This window comes from Macaca mulatta, chromosome 9 (assembly GCF_049350105.2).
Source record: "Macaca mulatta isolate MMU2019108-1 chromosome 9, T2T-MMU8v2.0, whole genome shotgun sequence".
Taxonomy (NCBI): domain Eukaryota; kingdom Metazoa; phylum Chordata; class Mammalia; order Primates; family Cercopithecidae; genus Macaca; species Macaca mulatta.
In genome coordinates this window covers 52464136-52486152 of record NC_133414.1, presented here as the reverse complement: position 1 = coordinate 52486152, position 22017 = coordinate 52464136, and the positions used below count along the sequence as shown (strand labels likewise).

Sequence of the window (22017 nt, the reverse complement as noted above, 5' to 3'; positions counted from 1 at the left end):
TTAAAGAGCTTCTGTACAGCAAAAGAAACTACCACCAGAATCAACAGGCAACCTACAGAATGGGAGAAAATTTTTGCAATCTACTCATCTGACAAAGGGCTAATATCCAGAACCTACAAAGAACTCAAACAAATTTACAAGAGAAAAACAAACAACCCCATCAAAAAGTGGTCAAAGGATATGAACAGACATTTCTCAAAAGAAGACATTTATACGGCCAACAGACACAAGAAAAAATGCTCATCATCACTGGCCATCAGAGAAATGCAAATCAAAACCACAATGAGATAGCATCTCACACCAGTTAGAATGGCAATCATTAAAAAGTCAGGAAACAACAGGTGCTGGAGAGGATGTGGAGAAACAGGAACACTTCTACACTGTTGTTGGGACTGTAAACTAGTTCAACCAATGTGGAAAACAGTGTGGCGATTCCTCAAGGATCTAGAACTAGAAATACTATTTGACCCAGCCATCCCATTACTGGGTATATACCCAAAGGATTATAAATCATGCTGCTATAAAGACACATGCACACGTATGTTTACTGTGGCACTATTCACAATAGCAAAGACTTGGAATCAACCCAAATGTCCATCAGTGACAGACTGGATTAAGAAAATGTGGTACATATACACCATGGAATACTATGCAGCCATAAAAAAGGATGAGTTCGTGTCCTTTGTAGGGACATGAATGCAGCTGGAAACCATCATTCTCAGCAAACTATCGCAAGAACAGAAAACCAAACACCACATGTTCTCACTCATAGGTGGGAATTGAACAATGAGACCATTTGGACACAGGAAGGGGAACATCACACACCAGGGCCTATTGTGGGGAGGGGGGAAGGGGTGGGATATCATTAGGAGATATACCTAATGTAAATGAGGAGTTAATGTGTGCAGCACACCAACATGGCACATTTATACATGTGTAACAAACTTGCACGTTGTGCACATGTACCCTAGAACTTAAATTGAAAAAAAAAAATGGTTAAAAACCTTAAAAAATATGTGGCAAGTCAATGGACTTGCTTAACAAGATAAGAGCATGTCTTACCTGTGATGAGGTAAAGGTTGCAGAGGCATGGGAGATGAGGGAGACTAGGAAATACTTTTGGCTTTAATCCTGTTAGTGTTCTCCAAATATTTATCACTCAACTGATCCATAAAAATGTTTAGCAACTACTAATTTTATTTATATTTATTTATAAAGTAAAATACAATCAATCCACATATAAGGAAAGCTTAATTTTGTTCTTATTTTTTAGATAAAAATATAAATATCCAAGCTGATATTTTCCTCCAACGCTCTAAAGGACTGGCAGTATATACATAAGCACAATTACCTTGCACACTTCCTTTAGGCCATAGACTCCCTGCTCCCCTGACTCCACGTCACTGATGCGAATAGCAGAACTGATGGTGAACTGAAAATACACACCCAAATCCCTGTAACGTAATTCATTTTCACTGAGGAAGCAATGCCACCAAAGTAGAGTGGAGACTGTGCTGGAGAGCAGCATTAGAGGTAGATTGTCTATATTAAGGGGCAGCAGTGGAGATGTAGAAGAGGGATTTCACTAAGCAAAGGAATAGAGCAAGGGCTACTTCCAGAGGGCCTGCATAGAGGCCTTAGAAGATCTGGAAATTAGAACCAGGAGGTTGGGTGTTGTGGGAGGATAGAGGGCAGAGTGACAGTAAGACACATGCAGGCCATAGAGGTCTTGGAATATCTTCATGTCACGGAAGTGAGCATGTCCAGTGGAAGGCTACAAAGATGATTCTGAAGCTGGGGAGAGACTTAAGGTCTAGAGTTCAAGACCAGCCTGGCCAACATGGTGAAACCCCGTCTCTACTGAAAATACAAATAATAGCCATGCATGGTGGTGGATGCCTATAATCTCAGCTACTCAGGAGGCTGACGCAGGAGAATATCTTGAATCTGGGAGGCGGAGGTTGCAGTGAGCCAAGATCATGCCACTGAACTCCAACCTGGGTGATAGGGTGAGACTCCATCTCAAAATATATATACATTTTGAGATTAAAAGATATATATATATATATATATATATATATATATATATATATATCAGGAAAAAAAGAGCATTCCAAAATTAAATAAATTTTTAGCTAGATTTACTAAAGAAAAAAATGCAAAGAACTAAAATCAGAAATGAAAGTGACATTACAAAAAAAATGAGTTATAAGAGAATACTATGAACAACTGTACACTAATAAATTAAGTAACTCAATGAAGTAGACACATTTCCTAGAAGGACACAAATTACTAAAACTGACTCAAGAAGAAATATAAAATCTCAACATACTTACAAAAAGTAAAGAGATATATCAGTAATTTTTTAAAAAACTGCCCAAGGGAAAAAAATCCAGGGTAAGATGGCTTCACTGGTGAATTCTATCAAATTAAAGAAATAATACTAATCTTCCTCAAACATTTCCAAAAATTAGAAGGGAATACTTCCTAACTCATTCCTGTGAGTTTTATTCCTGTGAGTGCCAGCCAGCATTATCTTGATACCAAAGCCAAAAAAAGACTTCACAGGAAAACAAAATTACAGGCTAATATCCCTTATGAACACAGATGCAAAAAAAAAATCAATAAAATACTAGCAAACCAAATTTGGCAGCATATTAAAAACATTACATACTATGACCAAGTTGGATCTATCCCAGGAATGCAAGAGTGGTTCGATATAAGAAAATTAATCAGTGTAAGACACCACATTAATAAAACAAATGAATAAACACGTGATCATATCAATGATGCAGAAAAAAACACAAAACCCAATACTATTTGAGGATAACAAAATTCAGAAAACAGAGGAATAAAAGACATTCAAATTGAAAGGCAGAAGTAAAACTACTCTATTTGCAGATAACATTATTTAGCAAAAAATCCACAAAAAATCGGAACTAACAAATGGTTTCAGCGAAGTTGCAGAGTACAAAACCAACACATAACAATTAGTTTTTTTTTAATATTCCAACAATGAACCATCCAAAATGAAATTCAGAAAATAATTCCGTTTATGATAGTATCCAGTAGTATAAAATACTTAGTGTTATGGTCTGAATGTTTGTGCCCTTCACAACTTCATTGAATCTAATACTATTGCAATAGTACAAAGAGGCATGGCCTTTAGGAGGTGATTAGGAAGCTCTGCCCTCATGAATGAGATTAGTGTCCTTATAACTTAATGGACACAGTAGTGGCTTGACAACCTGGAGAGAGAGGTTTAGATACTGTGCTACCAATAATCAGAAATTTTATTTTTGATAAGCTTACATAAAGTAATAATGTTTTTCCAAAAATAAGACTTAGTCAAATGGTACCTTTTAACTTCTAAAATGTTTTAATACATCAAAACTGATTTGAATATTTAATATAGCAAGTATGGATAATTCCAGGAAGATGATGATCTAAGGGATCAAACCAGAGCTGAGGAGACAGGTAGCACTGGCAGGTTTAAGACATTAGATATCAGCCGGGTGCAGTGGCTCACGTCTGTAATCCCAACACTTTGGGAGGCCAAGGTGGGCAGATCACCTGAGGTTGGGAGTTTGAGACCAGCCTGACCAACATGGAGAAACCCTGTCTCTTCTAAAAATACAAAATTATCCAGGCGTGGTGGTGCATGCCTCTAATCTCAGCTACTTGGAAGGCTGAGGTAGGAGAATCACTTGAACCCAGAAGGCGGAGGTGGTGGTGAGCTGAGATCGTGCCACTGCATACAGCCTGGGCACCAAGAGTGAAACTCCATCTCAATTAAAAAAAAAAAAAAAAAAAAAAATGGATACAAACAGGGAGAAGGAGCAAATAAATATAAATATTGTGGATAATGGTATAGCCTGGTTTCTCACTGTTGGAGAAAGAAGTTACAAAGATGGAAAACAGAAAGGCTATGGGGTTAAGATTGAAACTGGAAAATGTCTATGTAAACTCATTGTTTAAAAAACATGTATAGATAGACCAATATAAAAATAGGTGCACACATGTGTATTTGTGTGTGTGTATACATACACATATATATTTCCTAATTCTGTCAATTGAGAGGGTCTGAGACAGTGACAACTTTTAGCAATGAGCACCCAGATCTTGCTTTTTAAATTCCATCCTCCACTAGAAAGAACAATGTCCTTTGGAGAAATGGCTAATGGCAGAGGTAGTGCAGGAGAAGGACAAGATGGGCTAGGTACATCTGTTGTGCTACAGAGTAATTACTCAAAAATTGATGTGGGAGGCAGGCTGAAAATGGAATAGGTAACTCCAAAACTCCATCCCAAACTAAAGCAACAATTAAGCTGGAAAAAAAAAAAAAAAGCCCTCTCAGCATCAAGCTTTTCAGAATTCTCCAATCTAATTAAAAACCTAGTACACCCAGAACATTCCTGGTATGGCTTGCTGATGCCTGTGCCAAAGTGGACAGTATGCACGTTGTTTTCAGAGAACTATAGTTGTGTATTTTGATCTGTCTATGCTGGCTCTCTGAAAAAGTGGCTCAGAGGCTTGTCTTTGTTTTGCCTGCCTTGGAACTTTCTCAGGGCTATTCTTCCAGGAAGTGCTTGTTGAAAGCATTTAAAGGCAATTATCAGGCCACAGCAGCCAGATGAGAAAAGCAGCAGATGGACTGATAAAACTGCGAATGGAAAAACTGGGAAGGAAATATATGGGGGCCAGGGGTGGGGATAAGGGGTTTGAAAAGCTCCTGCATAAACCAGGGAATTGAGGTCATGTGCAAGGCCAGGGCAATATGCATGCTCAGAAAAAACCTGAGAGGAACCTAAGCTTTCATGTCTGGTTGACCTTCAGGCTCGGTGTAAGCAGGAAGTAAAGTTTTACAGAGAGATGCAAATGGCCTGGCAAACCATTACAGCAGCACCCTAAAACAGGGCCAATATGCAAAGACCAGAAGAGTTTTTTGTTTTGTCTTGGCTCTGGGCATTTAAAGAAATCTCTGTCAAATCACAAACTGACCACTAACAGAACAGAGGTTTCAGTGACCATGTACAACAAAGAACACTGACTATACAAAAATAGTTTAGAAAAGTCACAAAATAAACAATGCAAAATAAACAGCAACAACAAATTCTGGGGAAAAGAATCTGATTTCTAGAATTAGCACATTTTAATATTCAAAATGCTCAGTTTTCAATAAAAAATTATGAGGAATGCAAAGAAGGTAATATGACCCACAGATACACAGAAAAAAGAAATGAATAAAACCTGTCCTCAAAGACACCTTTGATATTGGTCTTACTAGATAAAGAATTGAAATCAACTGTTCTAAATGTGCTCGAAGAGCTAAATGAAACCAGACAAAGAACTAAGACAAACCAGGAGGATGATGCTGTGCCAAATACAAAATATTAAATTAGAGAACAAAATTATAAAAGTGTAATTAGGACTGTCTGGAGCTGACAAGTACAGAAACTAAAATTTTTTAAATTCAGTGAAAGGATTTAATAACAGATTGGAGCTCAAAGAGAACAAAGAATCAGCAAAACTGAAGACACTGATGGAGGTTACTCATTCTGTGGAGCAGAGAAAAATGGTGAAAAATGGACAGTGCCTAAGAGATCCATGAGACAACATCAAGCATACCAAAAGTTAATAAAAAGAGTTGCTGACAAAGAGGAGAAAATGGAACCAAAAAATATCCGAAGAAATAATGTCTGAAGACCTTCCAAATTGATGAAAGATGTGAATCTCATGTCCAAGACTCTCAAGAAACTATAATTAGGATAACCTCAAAGAACTTCAAACTGAGAGAAATAATAAATTGTCAAAAGACAAAGAATCTTGAAAGTAGCAAGAGATAAGGGACTAACCATGTACAAAGGATCTGAAATAAGATTAACAGCCAGTCTTTTATTAGAAACCATGAAGGCCAGAGGCAGTAGGATAATGGCACCTTTAAAGTGCCAAAAGAAAAAAAAAAAATCAAAAATTCTACATTTGGCAAAACTGCCTTTCAAAAATGAAGGAGAATTTAAAACATTCCTAGATCAACAGAATCTGAGAGAATTTATTAGTACTAGACCTGTCCTATAAGAAATGCAAAAGGAAGTCCTAAAGGTTGAAACAAAAGGACACTAGACGGTAACTCCAATCCAAACATACAAAAAATTCAAATGGTAAAAGTAACTACTGTAAGAAAATGCAAAAGCCAGTCTTATTGTATTCTTGGCTTTTATGTGCTTTTTTCTATATGATTTAAAAGACAAATACATAAAACAATAATTATAAATATATGGTAATGTGCACACAATTTACAAAGGCATAAAATGTGACAATAAGAAGACAAAGGACAGGGACAAAGCTGTATAGGAGCAGAGTTTTAATATAAGATTAAGGCTCAGTTGGTATTAATGCAAGCTAGATTGTTATAAATTCAAGATGTTAATTGCAATTCCAAGTATTAACACTAGGTAAATAATGACTACAAAGAAATACAAAAGGAATTAAAATGACACGTTAGAAAAAAACACACACGAAGGAAGGCATATACAGAAAAACTGAAAACAAGATGTAATACACATGGAAAACAAATAGCAAAGAGGCATAAGTGCTTTATCAGTTTATCTTTTACTCTAAATGTAAATAAACTCCCAAGTAAAATACAGAAATTGGCAAAATAGGCTGGGCACGGTGGCTCACACCTGTAATCCCAGCACTTTGGGAGGCCAAGGCGGGTGGATCACAGGTCAGGAGTTTGAGACTAGCCTAACCAATACGGTGAAACCCCATCTCTACTAAACAAACAAACAAAAAAATACAAAAATTAGCCAGGTGTAGTCGTGTGCACCTGTAATCCCAGCTACTCGGGAGGCTGAAGCAGAAGAATTGCTTGAACCCTGGAGGCAGACGTTGCAGAGAGTCAAGATCACACCACTGCACTCCACCCTTGGCGACACAGTGAGACTCTGTCTCAAAAAAAAAAAAAAAAAAAAAGAAAGAAAAGAAAAGAAAAAGAAAAGAAAAAAGAAATTGGCAAAATAAATACAAATATATGATCCAGCTATATATTGTCTACAAGACACTCTCTTTAGATACAAACCCACAACACAATAGGTTGAAATTGAAATGAGAGAAGAGGATAGTAACCTAAAGAATGCCAGGGTGGCTATCCTGAGACAAGAGACTTTAAGTCAAATATTATTACAAGAGAAAAACACTACATATTGATTTTAAAAAAAAAAAAAAAAGGTCAGTCTACAAAGGACACATAGTAACAGAAATAGAAATAAATCATCCTGAAATTTACATGGAATTTTAAGGGATCTCAAATAGCCAAAATAATCTTGAAAACCCAGGCACCTATGGTAAAATGATTTTCAACAAAGTTGTCAAGAACAGCACTAGAGAAAGGACAATTTTTCTAACAAATAGTGTTGGTAAACTGGATAGCCACATGCAAAACAAAACTACAAAAAAAATTAACTCAAAATGAATCAAAGACCCAAATCTAAGAACTAAAGTTACAAAACTCATGGCAGAACACATAGTAGAATGGATTCTTGACATTATATGTGGCAATGTTTTCTTGGATATAATACCAAAAACCACAGGCAACAGAAGTAAAAATAAATTGGACTGCATCAAACTTAAAAATTGTGCATCAAAGAACACAGTTAACTGAATGAAAAGGCAATCAACACAACAGGAAGAAATATTCACAATTCATGTATCTGAGGAGGAATTAACATAAAAAGTATATAAAGAACCCCTACAACTCAAAACAAACAAAATAACCTAATTCAAAGATGGACAGAGGACTTGAACAGACATTTCTCCATAAAAGATATATAAATGGTCAACAAGCTTATGAAAATATGCTCAACATCACTAATCATTAGGGAAATATAAATCAAAACCACAATGAAAAATTACCATATACCCAACACAATGACTGCTATCAAAACAACAAAAGAGAATAATGAGTGTTGGCAAGGATATGGAGAAATCAGAATCTTGTACACTGAGGATGGGACTGTAAAATGGTGCACCTTCTGTAGAAAACACGTTGGTGTTTCCTCAAGAAATTAAAAATAGAATTACCACAGGTTCCAGCCATACCACATTTGAGTATATACCCAAAGAACTGAAAGAAGGATCTCAAAGAGATAGTTGTACACCCATGTTCACAGTAGCATTATTCACAACAGTTAAAAAGAGGAAGGAAACCAAATGTCCACTGACAGATGAATGAATAAACAAAACATGGGGACAATGAAATATCATTCAACATTAGAAAGGAGATAAATTCTGACACATGCTACAACACTGAGGAAGCTTGAGGACATTATGCTAGGTGAAATAACCCAGTCATAAGACAAATACTGTATGATTTCACTTATATAAGATATAGCAAAAATAATGAAACTCTTAGAAACAGAAAGTAGGATGGCGGTTGCCAGGGGCAAGGAGGAGGGGAAAATGAGGAGTTACTGTTTAATGGGTACAGAATTTCAATTTCCCAAAATGAAAAAGTTCTGGAGATTAGATGTACAATATGAATATACTTAACACTGCTTCTGAACTGTACATCCAAAAATGGTTAAGATTGCTAAAACAAAAAAACCAACAATAAATAAAGATGCCTGCTTTGGCCACATATATTCAACACTGTACTAAAAATTCCAGCCAGAGCAATTAGGCTAAGTAAATAAATAAACAAACCCAAATTGGAAAGAAAAAAATAAAATAGTTTTGTTTGCAGATGACATGATCTTATATGCAGAAAATACTAAAGAATCCACAAAGAAACTGCTAGAAGTAGGAAACAAATTCAGCAAAATTTGTTTTTGATACAAGATTTTGAGTGTTGATACAAGATCAACACTCAAAAATTAGTTGTCATTACAATGAAGAGTAAAAAAGCAAATTGACAATTCCACTTACAACAGCATTTAAACAAAAGAAATTTTAGGCTTGTGGGCCATTACAGTCTCTACTGCAACCAGTCAACTCTGCCCTTGTAGTGTGAAAGTACCCACAGACTATACATAAATATATGAGTATGGCTGAGTTCTGATAAAACTTTATAGACACTGAAGTCTGAATTTCATATAATTTACAACAGCATTTAAACAAAAAACTATTTAATAAATTTAAGCAAGGATATGCAACACTTGTACACTGAAAACTACAAAACATTAATGAAGGACAGAAGACCTAGGGGAAAAAAAATCTTATGTTCATGGATTATAAGATTTAATATTAAGATAACACTCCCCAAAGTGTTATCACCCACTCTAATACTTACCCAATGCAATACTTATCAAAAACTCAGCATACATTTTTGCAGAAATAGAAAAGCTAACTAAAAATTCCTATGGATTGCAAAGCACCCTGCTGTGGAAAACTGTCAGATTCACAATAAATTAAACGTAAAATTACCATATCCCCCAGCAATTTCACTCGTAGGTATATACCCAGAACAATTGAAAGCATGTATTCTAACAAATATTTGTACATGAATGCTCGTAGGAGCACTATTCACAATAGCGAAACACAGGATGACCCCCAATGTCCATTAACAGATGAATGGATAAACAAAAGTTGGTATATCCATATAACAGAATATTGTTCAATCATAAAAAGGGACAAAGTACTGATATATAACTACAACATAAATGGGTCTTGAAATCATTATCCTAAGTGAGAGATCAGACACAAAAGGCTACAAATTGTATGATCGCATTCATATGCCATATCCAAAATAGGCAAATCTACAAAGACAGAAAGGAGATTATTGGTTGCTAGGGGCTGGGAGCAGAGGGGGGGAAAAGGGAGCAACTGCTTATTAAGTAACAACACTGCTTATTAAGGGTACCATGTTTCCTTTTGGTGTGATGAAAATATTCCAGAAATAAATGGTGGTTATGGTTGTACAACACTGTGAATGTACTAAAATCATTGAATTCTATACTTTAAAATGTCTTAATTGTGAATTTCACGTGATGTGCATGTTACCATAATTTTTTTTTTTTAGGTATAATCCCTCGAAAGTCATTGCAAATATTCCAGTTCTGCCCAGTCTCTAGGGCTGTCACAAAGCCTGCCACATCCTAACAACCCATGATCACCCTAGCTTACCAGGACTGTTTCTTTAAACAACCATGAGTCCTAATGCTACATAATTCATTGGATTTTTTGGGGGGGAGGGGGGACGGAGTCTCGCTCTGTCGCCCAGGCTGGATCTTGGCTCACCGCAACCTCCGCCTCCTGGGTTCAAGCGAGTCTCCTGCCTCAGCGTCCCAAGTAGCTGGGACTACAGGCTTGTACCACCAAACCTGGCTAATTTTTGTAATTTTAGTAGAGACGGGGCTTCACTATGTTGGCCAGGCTGGTTTCGAACTGCTGACCTAGTGATCCGCCTGCCTCAGCCTCCCAAAGTGCTGGGATTACAGGCATGAGCCACAGCACCCGGCCTAATGTTTTTCAATTTTAAGAACAGTCTTGACACTTGTGAATATTCCTTTTTTTTTTTTTTCAGACCGGGTCTCATTCTGTCTCCCAGGCTGGAGTGCAATGGCATGATCTTGGGTCACTGCAACCTCCGCCTTCCGAATTCAAATAAATCTCCTGCCTCAGCCTCCCCAGTAGCTGGGATTACAGGCACATGCCACCATGTCTGGCTAATTTTGTATATTTTTAGTAGAGACAAGGCTTCACCATATTGACCAGGTTGGTCTCAAACTCCTGACCTCAAGGGATCCACCCGCCTCAGCCTCCCAAAGTGCTGGGATTCCAGGTGTGAGCCACCTCTCCCAGCCGCCATTATTTCTTTAAGGCATTCAGGTTCCACTATGCCATGGATTATTTCAGTAACATCGTTTGCTCTTCTTTTGATTTGCATAATCCTATCCCTAAAGAGACTGAAAACTAGGAACATGCCACTCCCAGGCTCCTTGGGACTCGACACATCCTCCTGGGATCATCTCAGAGGGAACTGGCTGTGCAGGCACTATGGAGGTGGTGCTGATCTTTCTATGCAGCCTGTTGGCCCTCATTGTCCTGGCCGGTGCAGGTGACAGGGAGAAGGAAATTGACCCTCTTCATTATGACTACCAGACCCTGAGGACTGGGGGGTTGGTATGTGCTGTGGTCCTCTTCTCCACTGGGATCCTCCTTATCCTAGGTTGCAGAAGCAAGTGCAGTTTCAATCAGAAGGGACCCCAAGAGAGGAGGAAGCCCAGTGGGGAACCTCATCACTGCAAATGCAACAAAGATCCAGAAAGCAGAGAATTGAATGAAGTGCATCCCTCCGGTGGGAAGCCTCTGGAACCCAAAAGTAGCTGCTTGAACTTTTAGATGCAAATGTTGATGTTTAAGAAAACAGCCACTTCAGCAACAAATCTTTCCCCAAGAGAAGCCAGTAACTTGTGTGTCCCCACACGCCCTTCCCTGTCCCTTCTAACACCATTCCTCCACCTGATGATCCAACTAATCTCTTGCCTCACCACTGCAGCCTGCAGGCTCCTCCAACTCCTGTGATGTGTCTGTGTATGTGTGTTTGCTGAATCTAGTGTTCATAGCTACTTGTTCATGGTTATTACTGTTAGTGAACTGTGGACTCACTTTCCTGGGCAGGGGCTGAGCCATGTAGCCATCTGCTCGTCTCTGCCCCCCATCACCTCTCACTCCTGGGAGTCTGCTTTATTCCCTGGAGAGTCTAGCTCCTTCCCTTTAGAGTATGGGCAGGAGTCTCCAGTTGTCTTGGGACCTGGGAAGGTTTGTACCACTTTCATTTTCTTTCTTCATGGAATCTCTTCACTCCTTTTACAAGAACCTCGCTTCCTTATCCCACTCCAACCCCAGTCTGTTCTGAAGATCAGTAATTAGAGACACAAAGCAAAGCAAGGAGTTTGTGAGCCCAGCATTGCCTTCAGCAGGCTACTATACCCTTCGATGGTTATTTTTCTCCCTGGGGAAGCCCCAGGGAGCCCTATCTGCCCTGCCCTTCACATAACACCCAGGGATTCCAGGACCAGATCTGCTGCTTTCTTTTTTTTTTCAGAGTCCCACTCTGTCACCCAAACCGGAATGCAGTGGCACAATCTCAGCTCACTGCAACCTGGGTTCAAGGGATACTCATGCCTGGGCCTCCCAAGCAGCTGGTACTATAGGCATGCAGCACCACGCCCAGCTAATTTTTGTATTTTTAGTAGAGATGGGGTTTTCCCTGGCCTCAAGCAATCCACCTGCCTTGGCCTCCCAAAATTCTGGGATTACAGGTGTCAGCCACCGTGCCTATCCCAGGCCCAGGGCTTCTAATCTGCCCTTGGGGAATGTAGCCCTTGCATATTTTAACAGCAATAACCCCAGGGGCTCTGGAACCCTACCCCTCTCCAACCTTCCTGCTTCTGAGACTTCAATCTACAGCCCAGTTTTTCTGGACACAGGCTCCCATCCCTGAAGCTGAGTCTCCAGCAGGTGATGACTGCAGGATTCCCACTCTGTTGTGGCCAGCACACTGGAATGGACAGAGGGAGAGTAAGGGGCCTTTGCTTCTCTGCCCATGTCTCCTTGGTCAGCAGAAACAACCCCCACATGATTTGTGCTGCCTGTCAGTGGTCAGAGAGGTGAGTGAGGTAGGTTAGAGACCCAGTAGGCTCCATGCAGCACTGCTGCAGAGGGTACAGGAAGAGGTCAAAGGTCATAATGAGAGTGGGAGCTCAAATGAGATCCCGCCCTTCCTGTCCTCCATGTGCCTGTGGAAATCAGCCAAACCCAGCCTCTGTGGCCAGACTGCTGTTTTCTGTACCACGATCTGTCTGAACAATAGAAAAAAGGAATAAAACATTTGTTTCCTAGTGAAAAAAAAACTATGAACAAAAAACAAGTAAACTTCACTCAATGGATTATTTTTAAAGTAAACAAAAATTTTGGAATCTTTTATTGAGAATTAAAATATTATTTCAAGACTTTACATAAACTAACAACTTTCTCAACTGTGTTAGTTACGGGAACCAATGAGTTTCTAACTGCAAAGGAAATTAAGAATATCAAATGCCAAAAAAATCACACAATCCTTTAATCACTCAATTCTAATAGTGTAAACGCTGAAGTAAAAGAACAATTTTATGACAGTTACTTCAATGAAAATGCAAAGAACATCAGATGCTATTTTGACCTCAAATCATTCATGCTTTACTTCCACTTGGACCAAGCATGTCTGTGCCCTTATGCAAACATCAACCACAATTTGTATTTGTATTATCGCCACCAAAAGCAGTTCAGAAGCAAAGGGAAAATATCTTCTGCCTTGTGATTACTTGCATCCACGGCTCTGCTGAAAATAGATGAGGCATTTAGATCACTGAACATCTCTGTGATCATAGTGAAGCTATCACTTTTGTTGTTGTTGCAGTAGATTTTATCCTGGCTTTTCAAAATTTGATTGCATCTTTGGAATCAGAAAACACTTCTAGCAGTAATACTTTCAAACTGTCATTCGAGCTGAAAGACTGCTGCTGTTATATAGTTTGGCAGATGTTTACAACTTCTACTGCAATTACTATATCTCAATCTGAATTATTTTTATTTTTTTATTTTTTATTGAGACAGTCTCGCTCTGTCACCCAGGCTGGAGTACAGTGGTGCAATCTCAGCTCACTGCCACCTCCACCTCCCAGGTTCAAGCAATTCTCTTGCCTCAGCCTCCCAAGTAGCTGGAATTACTCGCCACCATGCCCTAATTTTTTGCAATTTTAGTAGAGACAAGGTTTCACCATGTTGCCCAAGCTGGTCTTGAACTACTGAGCTCAGGCAATCTGCCCACCTAGGCCTCCTAAAGTGCAAGGATTACAGGTGTGAGCCACTGCACCTGACCTTGAATTCTTTTTAATAAAAAAATTTGTTTGCTACTTTATATAGTATTAGTTGAGGAAATCATACATCTTCCATGTTTAGCTGTTACTATGTGCTGGTGACTTTCTCCATTTTTGCATACTACACAAAAAGCTTCAAAAGGAATCTTTGCTCATGTAATAAATCTCCACTTTTCAAACAATTCATCACAAAGTTTAAGCTTGAATTTAGCTATTTGGCATTGAAATATACACAAATAAAAATAGATAATAGCAACCACCACAAAAATTGAGCTGAGTGAATTTGATAATCTCGCAGCTGCCTTAGTATGTCTGTCACTCACAAGTCTGAACTCAGAACTAACATCAAACAGGGGTTGAACCACTGAAAGCATTACAAACTTGCAAACTAATAATCAATTGAAGTGGCCGGGCGCGGTGGCTCACGTCTGTAATCCCAGCACTTTGGAAGGCTGAGGCTGGTGGATCACAAGGTCAGATTGAGACCATCCTGGCCAACACAGTGACACTTTGTCTGTACTAAAAAAAATACAAAATCAGCTCGGCATGGTGGCATGTGCTTGTAATCCCGGCTACTCAGGAGGCTGAGGCAGGAGAATCACTTGAACCCGAGAGCTGGAGGTTGCAGTGAGCCAAAATCACGCCACTGTACTCCAGCCTGCCAACAGAGTGAGATTCCATCTATTAAAAAAAAAAAAATCTATTGAAGTAGAGTTGCCACTGAAGTGGCCTGAGATGGCTATCCTATCCTTGGCTGGTATCTGGGAATGTGAATTTTGGGAAGGTTTGGGAACCTGGATTTCAGAAGGGTTCCCTCCACCCTGACTGATCAAATGGCTCACTGTACCTGAACAATATGGTTTCTGCAGAACACCTGCTTTTTTTTCTGGGAATCTGGAATTTTGATTTGTGCACAATAGACAGTGTCTACATGACCAGACCCCAATAAAAAGCCCAAACACTGAGTCTCTAAGGAGCAACATTTTGCAACATTTGCAACAAATGCAGTATTTGCAACATTTTGCATTTGTTGTCACAGCATATTGCTGGAGGAATTCAGCACATCCTATGTGACTCCACTAGGAGAGGATGCTTGGAAGCTGGTGCCAGTTTCCTCTGGACATGGCCCTGTGACATCTCCCCTTTGCTGACTTTGCTGTAATAAGTCATAGCCATAGTGTGACTATGTGCCAAGTCCTGTCAGTCCTCCTAGCAATTTGTTTAATCCAGAAGTGTTCTTGGGAATCCCCAATACAGCTGGCATCAGAAGCAAATTTTTTTTACTTCTCACTCTTTGTCACCCAGGCTGGAGTGCAGTGGCACAACCATAGCTCACTGCAGCCTTGAACTCCTGGGCACAAGTGATCCTCCTGCCTCAGCTGGGACTACAGGTATGTATCCTCCTGAATAGCTGGGACTACAAGCACGTGCCACCATCCCGGGCTCTTTTTTTTTTTTTCTTTAAAGATGGGGTCTTGCTATGTTGCCCAGATTTATCTTGCGCTCCTCGCCTCAAGTGATCCTCCTGCCTCAGCCTCTCTAAGTGCTGAGATTACAGCTATGAGTCATTGCACCTGGGCCAGAAGTGGAATTTGCTAGAACAACACTGACTCACTAAGATTTGGCTCCATCACTGTTTGGGAAAAGGAAAAATGATGAGGAATGGTGATAAGCCTTTGATAACTGGGTGTCTATGGAGCCCCCTATGGTTTGAGAGCAGCAGCTGAACTGCTGTCTGCTTTGAGAAGCCACAGTGACCTATGGGGTTAGAAACAGCTTCTTTGAGCTGTGCTGGATGAAGTGAGGGGAAAAATATACATCTGGGTGATGGCTTTGTTTTTTGTTCTCTTCTGTAGGTGGGAGGAAAAAAAACAACAACAGTGACAAATTATAAAGGTGAGTGTTGGGTGGCTCCAAAATGTTAAAAGTTCTCAGGGCTGGAGCAAAGCTGGGGTGGGGAGGGTGCCAAGACTCCATCCAGCCTCTTCTTTAGCCAAGCTGCTGCCCTGTTGCAAGAGCTGCCTCCTTCTTTGCCACCGCCTGTAACCTCCCCCATCTGCTTTCCAACCTGAATCTTTCCCACAGCAGTAATGCTAACCTAACTGCAAATGCTGGATTTACTGCTATGGGTTTAGTTTGTAATAGAAAAAAAAATGTTTAATGGCTTTGTTTTTTGTGGTTATTACATCTAAATGTATTGATATGATAAAATTGATATAACATGTTAAATGCTTTCAATTTCATAAATTCTAGAGGAAACACACTGATCAGGAAAAGCTGCAGAGGAAATTGAGTGGGACACAACTTCCTTGCTTTTTGCAGCTAGTGGGCAGCTTGGAATTTAAATTCTCAATACTGGAAACAGAACAGGTCTTCAAAATTAACTATTTTTGCTATGGTTTTTGCCTATTGGAGCCACTGGAAAAAAGGAGACTATGAAGAGAGGCAATCTTGAGCTAGAGATATGCTTTGGAATTTACAAATCTGTTTTTCATCTCTAATGAGCTCTTGTAAGATCATATAGCTCACACTCAGAGGCTGATGATTTTCTGGCCCCACGTGTATAGTTTTGAGTTGGTCAGCTTGAACCCTAAGGTGAATAAGGTAAAAAAAAAAGCCCAAAAAAGCCTTGCTTGTCACTCGGCTAAGAACACAGCTGTCTGGCCCTGCAGCATCTCAGTCTCCAGTTACTGGAAAAAAATATATTAGATGCTGGGGAAACTATAAGGCTACAGGGTGATGCTGCATGTTGGCAGGGAGAACTGTTCAATGTAGAAACTGTGGGGAACAAAGAGAGATTCTCATCTGTGTAGCCGCTGCTACGTGCTAATTTGGGGGTAAGAAAAGTGTTAAGAAATAAAAAAGCCAAGACCTCTGTCTTCACAGAGCTTTCAGGCTAGAAGGGAAAGTGGTCACAGTACAAATTGTATACAACTCCACTAGTACTTAAGAGGTCTGATTTATTGCTTTGAAACACAAGTGCAGGATGTTTAAGGTTTATCAGCAGCCTTTCCCTTTGCGGAAATTGTAAACTAAAAATAAAATCCTAAGCCCCCACCAACTGAAGGACACTCCCCTTAGCCAAGGGGACCCCAGAAAAACCTTACAACTGAGTTCCTGGCCATGACGAGATGGAGGTCAGACATGTCTCATTATACCCTCTGATGTTTGTGGTTTAGACACAGTAACTGACAGCATTAATGTTAAAATAGAGATCGTAAGACTGGCAGAACAGACTTTCGTGGCAATGAGATACCAAATTATAAACAAGACCTAAGGCCATGTCAGACAAGGGTTAGGTCAAGCACCTTAAACTTAAAGAGTAAACTATGGTCTGACTGCCACAAGGTTTTTCCTTTTTCTCTAGCAGCTAAATAAACACTTGACCTTGAGATAAGCAAAATGGAAACAATTGTAGCTCATCACCAGACACTAATTGGCTCCCAACCCATGTTCCAAGCACCATAACTACAGCTTTGATTAGACAAGAGACTGATTTCAGTAACTTTCTCCTGATAAGAAGACCACCCACCATAAACTGGTTCTGGCTGGGTTTACAGAGGTTGCACACTTGAGTGCCTTCATGTCCTGAAAAGACCTTTTGACTGATAGGGCCTGATTATAATACATTCAAATGTTAGGTCTCCATCCCAAAGTGAACATGGGTCACATGTTACATGCATATTGGTTCAACACACGCGCATCAGGACCATCTCATGCATATTCATAGCTCCTCCTGTAACCTGTTGAAGATGTATGTTTAGCTAACTTCTCCAGCATAATGCTCCCATCCCAACCTATGTTCCTTCAAAGTGCCTATCCCTGGTCTTAGCCAGAGGCATTCTTCTCAGCCTGTTGCAGGCTGTAACCTCCTATAAGAAATAAAGCCTCCCTCCATTCCAAATAGTTAAATCTTGCGATTTATATTATTTTATTTTATTTTATTTGAGATGGAGTTTTACTCTTGTCGCCCAGGCTGGAATGCAATGGCGTGATCTTGGCTCACTGCAACCTCTGCCTCCCGGGTTCAAGCAATTCTCTTGCCTCAGCCTCCTGAGTAACTGGGGCTATAGGCACCTGCCACCATGTCCAGCTAATTTTTGTATTTTTAGTAGAGGTGGGGTTTCACCATGTTGGCCAGGCTGGTCTCGAAATCCTGACTTCAGGTGATCTACCTGTGTCTGCCTCCCAAAGCGCTGGGATTACAGGTGTGAGCCACTGCACCCGGCCTAAATCTTGTGATTTTTAAATTCAACAGAGTCAAATAAACGGTTCCTTGATAGAGCAACATTTAAGGCAGACATTAGTTTTTATTGCCCCATAACGCTTCAGTAAGTTTCCCTGAATGTTTGCATTTACTTGTCAATCAATTCACAGTGACTGAGGCAGAAGTAAAACCCACAATTACCTTACCCCTGGCCTATGTGATAAGGTAACATATTTTTTATCACATATTTGAGAGACATCTCTGCTACTAGGAACTTTTTTTTTTTAATCTTTTATTTTAGGTTCGGGGGAATATGTGCAGATTTGTTATGTAGGTAAACTCATATCACAGAGGTTTGTTGTACAGATTATTTCATCACCCAGGTACTAAGCCTAGTACCCAATAGTTATTTTTTCTGATCCTCTCCCTCCTCCCACCCTACCCTCATGTAGGCCCAGTGTCTGCTGTTCCCCTTTGTGTCCATGAGTTCTCATCATTTAGCTCCCACTTATAAGTGAGATTGGGCGATTGCTGACCTGCATCTCTCTTGGGTGGATCTCCTAGGACATAAGCAAAAGACCGTTGGCCACAACCACTACCAAGGTCCCTTTCTCCTCTGCTTCCAAGTTGGGGAGGAAACACAAGCCCTAAGATCACCCCAGAGCTGTGGTGGGAAGCCCAGGAGAGATAAAACCTGAGTTGTTTTAAACTAGAATATGCATGTGGCTTTTTAAAGATGTTTCCAATTTTTTTGCTATTCTCCCCTTGAGATTTTGAGGTCTATGCCTACCTTACCAGACTGGACACTAGTGCTCACTTGTCACTGACACATGACATGAAAGTGATGCTGTGTAACTTCCAAAGTTATGTTTAAAAAGGCCATAAGCATCTGCCTGGTTCACTCAGGTCACTCACCTGTGTGCCCTTGACCACCAAGTCAAAGCTCTTAATGTCCTGAGACTGCTCTGCTACCTGGAAGCCCAGGGTACCTGGAAGGTCTCCTATAGGCCCTGCAGCCAAAGCCCCATGTCCTCTGCAGACATGTGAGTGAAGTCACCTCCAGATGATGCCAACCCTTTGCTGTGGATTCAACTCCAGCCAATGAGTCTTCTCTGCAGTCACCAAACACCAATGAGCAGCAATAAACCATCTTTTCTGTTTCTTCCTAGCCCTGTGAACCATGAATAAAATAAAATGGTTGTTTTGTGCATTATTTTGTGGTGATGGTGGTTCTTTCTTTAAAAAAAAATTCACAGGAAAAGCACCAAGAATAACACTTGTAGGACATTCACAAGGTACAAAATAACATACATTGAAATCTAGGTTTCCTTCTTTCCCTCTTCCGCAGCCTATCAGGTTCTGCCTTTGGAAGTAACAATGGTTAAGTTTCTGCACATCTTTCCAGATTTATTAACTAAACAATCATACAGCACTGACACAGTGAGGAAGCTTTTTAAGGGCTTTGCTTACATTTATTCATTTACTCTTCATTCACTGTAGACACTCAGGTGGTAGCAGGAAGGAAAGTATTTTGCTCAACCAAATGAAAGTCTGATCTGCTCTTTGAATGCTGTTCCTTTAGTCACATGGTTCTATTTTCTTTATGTTCCCAAATCTTTTTTATTTTCTCCTCTAATTGAGCATGCAGAGATGTGACTCTGTTTTCTAGTTTTTCTTCCATTTCACCACTAAATCTTAAATTTCATATGAGACAGGTAGTGATGAAATTCCTGAGTCATAGGACATGTATATATGTATGTTTATGATGGTGCTTTCCACACACAAACATTTTTTAATCTAGCTGTTAACCATTAAAATTCTATACTCAGAGTGAGGAAATATTACATGTTCCTTCCCAAACCCTGTCAACTACCCCGTCAATTAAATAATCCCTGAAAAAATGGTAACATCTATATTAATGCAATTTTTATATCTAATCGATGACCCATTTGATAAAATAGTTCTAGAAACTTGTAATGAATCAGCAGTGATACAAATTTGTACTGAAGTATTTCATATCTAAAAGGGTATCTACTTTGTTTTAGACATGACAACTCTCTCATGTTTATTTTAGAATTTTTATTGTTGCATGCTTAAAGGGCTTGTCAATTCCCTTCCCTTTCCTAATTCTCATGACCAGATCATAAGAATGTGTCTGATCAGGCTGACTGATGTGCCACAACACATATTTAATCCTGGAATTTAGGGTTATCAGAAGTCTCCATTTAAAAAAATATTAATTATATGTTTTCAAATATCCAGCTGGTGAACAAAGAGTGCTTCATTTTTCTTAATGTCTCAGTGAATAGCCAGCCTTTTATGTATACATGAATAGAGAATCTCTCAATAACTTCAAAGAGATTCAGAAACAAGTACATAAACTTAGTTGCATAGAGAGAAAATGTAGGTAAAATACATAAGTGATAAAAGACCGTTTTATATAATTACTTTTTAAACTAAATTTATAATAATGCTTTTTAAACTAAATCTGGAACAAATTTTAAATTATTTAATCTAGAAATGCCCAGTGATTCAGGAACAGCAGAAATGGGTGGGGAGGGCATTTCAACTCAAGCATGGAACTCCTTTTATTCTCAACATGTTACCTTTTTCTCTCTTCACTCTGAAATGTTCACTATCAAATATATTTGAGAGATCTTTTTTCCTGATTTAACATTTATTTCATACACAGAGAATAACACTGTGGGTCTGGGATTCAGGTTTGAAATGCAACATGTACTCTAAGCAACCCTTTTACCCATGTCAAAATAGCAGCAGTTGGACCCCATAATGTGGCATGTATTCATTTGAAAATTCTACGGTGACCTATCACTGTGATCATGTGATGAAGCATATCTTGCCTTCCATTCTAATCATCACACTCTGTGAGCTTTGAGGTTCAAGTTTGACAGCATTTGTCAATTTTGGAACGTCACACAAAGAACGCTCAAATATGGGGAATTTTATGTACTGTTGCTGAGGTTTCACTTTCATCTTCTAATTGTGGTTTCTTTAAATAGGCCAGTTCACTTGTACTCAAAATGTCTTCCTCATTTTTTTGTTTCCCCTACTCCAATTTGTCTATGGATTTATGAACATGTTTTATAGTATTATTACTGATTTGTACTTTTGATTCTTCCACCAAGCTTTTTGTCTTATTTTCCTATTTTTAGAAAAATGTACTGTTTCCCCACACCACTTTTGTACACAATCTTTAATAGAATAGACACAGAAAAAAACACAACCACACTGCCTTCAGCACATGAGGAGGATCTTGATACCAAATACAGCATGAGACATTCCATCAAAAGGAAATTATAGACCAAAGTCTTCTGAGTATAAATGTGAAAATCTGAAACCAAATATTAGAGTGGCCTAAATCTGGATATTTTTAGGAAAAAAACCCTGAAATTTCATGGTGGGAAACATAATTTTGCTTAGTTTAGAGGTTTTGAGGGATTGTTTTAAAGAAAAATTTAAAAGATAAACAGCATTAAATGGATATAATAGTTATAAAATAAAAACATGAAAAGTCTTAAAAATTAAAATATATTAATATATTATAAAAATATTATAAAAGGTTATAAAAATATTATAAAAGGTTATAAAATTCTTTTGTAATCAAGATTGGAATTAGATTTGTTTATAAGGTCTTATTAAAATTAGCCATAATATTAAAAATACAGCCAGGTGCGGTGGCTCACACCTGTAATCCCATCACTTTGGGAGGCCAAGGCAGGCGGATCACGAGGTCAGGAGAAAGAGACCATCCTGGCTAACAAGGTGAAACCCCATCTCTACTAAAAATATAAAAAGGAGCCAGGCATGGTGGCAGCTACTCGGGAGGCTGAGGCAGGAGAATGGCGTGAACCCAGGAGGCAGAGCTTGCAGTGAGCCAAGATTGTGCCAGCCTGGGCAACAGAGCAAGACTCCGTCTCAAAAAAATTA

The 22017-nt window shown here is 39.2% G+C and overlaps 1 protein-coding gene and 1 pseudogene across 1 annotated transcript in view; one reads left to right on the top strand and one right to left on the bottom strand.

The window, feature by feature from the left end:
- LOC107000103 (uncharacterized) overlaps positions 1 to 19113 on the bottom strand; it is a gene marked incomplete at its 5' end in the record, with an annotated part of 28957 nt that extends 9844 nt beyond the window's left edge. The window contains 1 exon segment of the mRNA XM_015146851.3: positions 18985 to 19113. Coding sequence (XP_015002337.3) covers positions 18985 to 19113 — 129 coding nt within the window.
- On the top strand, positions 10999 to 11281 carry LOC114669920 (FXYD domain-containing ion transport regulator 6 pseudogene; annotated as a pseudogene).
- Positions 19114 to 22017: the final 2904 nt, after the last annotated feature.